This window comes from Benincasa hispida, unplaced genomic scaffold, assembly GCF_027475165.1.
Source record: "Benincasa hispida cultivar pf3 unplaced genomic scaffold, pf3_genome.v1.1 HicScf301, whole genome shotgun sequence".
Classification (NCBI taxonomy): domain Eukaryota; kingdom Viridiplantae; phylum Streptophyta; class Magnoliopsida; order Cucurbitales; family Cucurbitaceae; genus Benincasa; species Benincasa hispida.
The window spans coordinates 42314-47885 of NW_028326384.1; the positions used below are offsets into that span (position 1 = coordinate 42314).

Below are 5572 nucleotides of genomic sequence, written 5' to 3' on the forward strand. Positions count from 1 at the left end.
TATGGAACATTATTTAGGACAAAAAATGTTGCTTTATCAATTATATAGGAATGTACCAAATATGTTTTGTTATTGTTAAGTATATTTATGATTTTTTTTACCTTAGCTTTATTATCGTTATTACATGTGCAATAATCATCATATTATGTTTGCTTGTGAGGCATAAAGATGAATCGAATAATGTAATAGCCTACTGAAATCTAGAAATTTTTAAGGTAAGCTTTTTTTAGTTGAACAATATATAGAAGTGACATTCAAACATATTACCTCCCTCCTAGTCGAAGTGATAGTCTATATTTTGAAATATTTTGTTAGAATGATTGAAGGCCTTTAAGATTGCTCCAAAAAAGTCAATATATTTCCACCGTCAACCTTATATTGCCATTGGAAATGCGTCATTCCATGCCCTAATTGTCGAAATATTACATAAAAGACTAAAACTTTCTCCATGTTAGTTGAAATTTAACGGAAAGTCTAGAGATGAAGATTGTACCATCTTAGATTTTAACTAGTATTAAATAGATGGGTGACTTGTCTACTTAACAAAACCACCACAATACAATTGTCTAATGGTAACCTATTGTAATAATCTTATTGAATAATTTCTCAAGAATTTTGGTAACAAGTTTTGTCACATTGCTATATTCATTCGGATTCTAACACGAAAAACCCTAGTCATTTTGCTGAAACAGAAAGGGTAACAATTTCCTTTTTTCTATTCAGAGGACAAAACAAAAAGGACAATTTTGTATCATACAAACGGGAATGAATTTGAGTAAAATTATTGTTCTATATTGAAAGGTATCAACAGAAAGAGAAGACATGGTACAAATTGAGCATACTAATTCATGAAGTTTATAATGGTAGTGAAAACATATACACTTTAGAAATAGTACGAATAACCAGTGTGTCCTTTTTCTAAATGATATAAAAGATCTGTACATTACCAAGCGAGGCCAAGTATTTGAGGCAGTTTCTATGTCTATTGAAATGCACATGCTTGGGGTAGGGATAGGCCTGTAAATTGGCAAAATTCCCTTGAGACATCGATGAGTGAAAGAATCGATTCCTTTTACGGTTCATGCATGAAACGAATGGCCAGTGGCGTTTGTGAGTTGTGAGACTGTCAAATTATGTCCTGACCCTGCACTTGGTAAAAGATGGGATGATAAATTGTACAAAAATCCATATTGAGGTTAGTCTCTCTAAATTCTCGTGGTAACTTTGGACATCTAGATTTCTTACTATCGGCTAATCTAGTGAGTTATACACAAATTGGCTTTCAAATGATAGTTTCCATAGTTACAAATATAGTATTAGTTCATACGTCGACATAATCATACCATAAACATCAATAATGTTGGCGGCTTTTCTATCGATTACCAGGCAAATATGAGTAGTATATTCAATTGTGTTTTTTGAAATAAGAATTTGAGGTATACCTGATTATCAAATGAATTGAACGTGAAAAATGATTCCAACTGATTAGATCCAAGGTTGTGACAAAGAGATATCCGCAGTTGATGCTCCTAGACCTTGTTTGCTGTCGATAGCAGCTTTGAGAACATTGTACTGCATGGCCACAGAATCAAATAGTGCCTTCGAGTATGCCTCCCTAGCCTGCTAAAGGAAGCAGCCAGTTCGGTGAGAAACAAACCCAAAATAATATTGATCTTTCAACATCACGAAAAACACAATAAATGGAACTTGAAAACATTTGCTTATGGCTCATCATATTCTCGATTGGTAGACATTTGTACAATGTATTACTTGATATAAACTTCTTGACAAATCATTTATATTTCAATTGAAAGTACTTAGTATCAACCTAAGGAAGGAAAAATCAATAATTTGAATACTTGAAGCAATGAGTAAAATATTTAAGAGAAGATCTGACTTGACAATCAGATTTTAAGAATGTTTCAGTCTTTCAAAAATTCCAACATGATCTCATCAACAAGACAGCTTGTGCAAAGTTGATGTACTTCCCTTTCAAATTAAGTGCAATAGGGCTAATTTCTTGGGATCTTCAGTTATTCACATTGAAGTCACTCAACTCTCCATTGCCACGGTTTTGTATAGAGAAAACAAGGTTAAATTATAAAAATAATCCACTTTGCCTGTGTTTCAAAACACCCCTATTCTTCTTTTTCAAAAATATATATATCTGAGAATGTCTTAGCTTATGCACAACTTGACTAATCTCACAGAACAAGCCACATAACCCAACAACATTTGGGTGCTAAGAGACTCGTAGGATATTAAATCCTAAGAAGGTGATCGTCATGGATTGAACTCATTCCCTCTGAGTCCTTTATTAAACCTATGACCTTTTTTTAACACTAAGCCAATCCAAACATGATGGTTTAAAACACTCATATTCTTTCCAAAGTCGTAATATTACTCATGACCTTTCTTAAATATTTTAAAATTACCTTTGGAGTAGAAATCACTTAGAATGTTGAACGAAAATTGGGACCTGGAATAGTGTGACAACCCAAATTATTGTTCTAGGTCACTCCCAATTTTCATCAAACAATCTAATGAATTTTAACTCCAAAGGTAACTTTGAAACATTTATGAAAGGTCAAAGGTAAAGTTGCAAATTTTGAAGGATAAGGGTATTTTTCAAACAAAATGAAAAAATCAAGGGTATTTTTTTATAATTTAGCCGAAAAAATCCAACAATAAGCTTGAAGCTTCGAAAGAAAATTATGTATTTCCAATCTCTCCACTCTCTTTTAGATTTAAGAGTGTATTCACTTTGTTGGAACCGAAATGTGTATATCTAGCACAATATTTTACTATCACGCGCTCTTTAAAAATTTAAAGATCAGACAGACCTCATCAGGATTTTCACGGGTAGCAGTAGTAATTCCATCGAAGCTGATTTCAGGACCCACAGACAAACCCGCCCCACTAAAGGAAATCACTCTTTTTTCTCCAATTTCGATTTCTACCTGGAAGAGGGCAAAAGAGTTAATATATGAGAAGAGAATCATATTAAAAATGAGTAAAGCAAGGGGATACAAATGAATAAAAGGGATAAATATACCTGTGAAGGAGGCGGCATGATGTCGTAACATAATAAAGCAAGGGGATACAAATGACCAGGAACACCCGAGTGGTGAATGAGCCTTCTCATGTTGTCCACTGAAGAAGCATCAAAGGGTGCCTGATCTTCTCATATCAGTACGAACTACTTTGATCTTATAAAAAATTTGAATATAACAATTACAAAGACATAAAATGGACTAAAAGAGATTTGAAAACACAAGTAGGAAATGATGACTAAAGTGTTAATAATGGAGTATAGAATACGCTTTTGTTGATTCTTTTCTTATTTTAAGAAATTTTGTTTAAAAGGAGATGTACAAAAAGGAGAAGTCCAAAGATAATGTGTGAAGGGGAACAATCAACAAAGTTTCTAGAATGAAATGGTCAAAGTCCTCTACTGAAACGATAAACTAGATATGCATATGCCTGCACATTTGTCTTTATTCAAGGTAAAGAGAACTTACTGGGTACCATTCTCCAGTCGATGGATCCGGTCGGTCCCTGCCACCACTGGGTGCAATCCATATTAGTTGCGACCCACCCCTACGTAAAATTTATCGCTGATGAAAATATAAAAATGGAAAATAGAGAACGTTTTGAGGCTTAAAAGACACTATAGATTTAAGATATTTAGAATCCACGACTATGGCAGGTAAAACAGAGCACAGAAAACCAGTTTTTTTTCTGATAGCTGCTACCAATGGTATAGGTACCTTAAAAGTACAGCCATCTCCTTTAAACTTCGTGTGTTTGCTTTCCTTTTCGTTTCTGCAAGCTCAGGAATATCGAGCATGTGCTTTTTCGAATAAACACAGATAAGATTCCTGCATAATCATTTGTAAACTGAGGCAACTTTGTTAAATAATAAGATATACAATCCAATAAATTGCAAGGAAAATTATATTGGAACCTTCCAATGCTGAAGGGCTTGCAAAGAGGGTCCGCAATAACTCTATCCCCTGCCACATAGATCTGCAAGCCAGAAAAGACACTCGTTTATGCCAACACAGCAGCACTTACTAAATCCCCTCAAAATTTTAGCTGAACACTGCAGACGTATATCGAAAAGAAATAGGCCTACCATGTTTTCAGCAATATATGGATTTGTCTTTTCAAGCAACAATGAAATAATAGCTGGATCTGCTTCAGTCTGATGATTTGATATCAAGACAACATTGTGACCCTGAAACAAAAGGTCACAAACAATCAGAGGCCTTCAGTATAGCAACAAAGTGGAAGAAATAAAGTTTTAAATGTCGCAAAAGAGAAATGAGAAAACAAGTCAACAAAATAACAGACAACAGATCTTAATGTATTGCTTCTCCTTAAAAGATTGTAAGACCAACCATGAGGAAGAATTTATGAAGTGCTTAGAAGAGCACTAGGAATAAGCGGCTAGATTTTTGTAATTTGGATACGGCAATGACAGAATCAAATATTTGAACATGATAGTTATACTTGTGAGGGAGTTTTATGACTTATCTTCACTATATCGAGATTATTAAAGAAACTTAAGCAATGATCAGAAAAATTAACCCAAAATCATCACATACTAGAGAAATGCAGGAACTTGTAGATAGATAGATACCTGATGGAGCTTCTCTTCTACATCCTTGAAAAGAGAAAGGTTACCGACAAATGAATTTCTACAGAAAGGTTACTATAAAGCTTCAGGACAGAGTCAAATATACAGGAAAGAAGCTAACAGCCTAACACCATTAAGTTAACAAGTAACATAAATTGATCATAGAAAGGATTGCTTTCACTGACAACACTTGCATTGAGCTCTAAATTGATCATAACTTTTTTGTCAGTATTTGATCACATGAATGAACAGCCCAGATTATGAACAATAAATAATAAAAAGTGACATATATCACAAGAAAAAAGAACTGATGAAAACTAGCAACCTTTGATGCCATCTACACAAAGTCTTTTATCCCTAAACAATGAAGTTTGAGAAATACAATAAAAATTGTCAACCTTGCAAAATTCTCAAGCATGATCTAAGCTTATTTGAAAATCAAAGACCAAGATATTCAGAAATGTCACGAGTTCATCACATCATAATTTTGAATAATTGTGAGCTCCAATGAGTTTATTTCATAAATAAGCATTTCCTAATATAACCAAACAAAAAAAGGCCATGTGATTTCTCGTAAAGGGTGTAAACAGAACCAGTGACCACAACAAATCGACAAGGATTGTAAGACCAAATTTCCAGCTTACTCAAAATCAATAAGTGGACGGATATAGTTCTGACCAAACGTGTAGTAATCAAAAGGCTCTCGAATTGCTTTGTGGTGTGGTGAGAACACAAAAGGATCCTGAAATATTACTGCTATATCTCAGACAAGGTCATTCAGGTGTCTTTCTTAAAATCTGATATAATTGTAGTTGAAATAAAATTATAACTACCTCGACATCCAACAATATGCGATCTAATGCAACAGTCATGTTAGACAAAACAATTTCATCTGCCTTTGGATTTCCACTCTCAGAAACCTGAAAATAA

General features: G+C 33.8%; 1 protein-coding gene across 1 annotated transcript; it reads right to left on the reverse strand.

The window, feature by feature from the left end:
- Positions 1–770: 770 nt before the first annotated feature.
- On the reverse strand, positions 771–5566 carry LOC120078262 (glycerol-3-phosphate acyltransferase, chloroplastic). Its single transcript, XM_090309819.1, has 11 exons — positions 5476–5566; positions 5287–5384; positions 4646–4703; positions 4139–4240; positions 3968–4029; positions 3771–3881; positions 3522–3600; positions 3056–3175; positions 2844–2960; positions 1443–1620; positions 771–1144 (listed from the first exon to the last, which is right to left on the reverse strand). Exons 1-10 carry the CDS (start codon positions 5512–5514, stop codon positions 1486–1488), a joined length of 921 nt encoding a protein of 306 aa, XP_090165945.1. The 5' UTR covers positions 5515–5566; the 3' UTR covers positions 771–1144; positions 1443–1485.
- Positions 5567–5572: the final 6 nt, after the last annotated feature.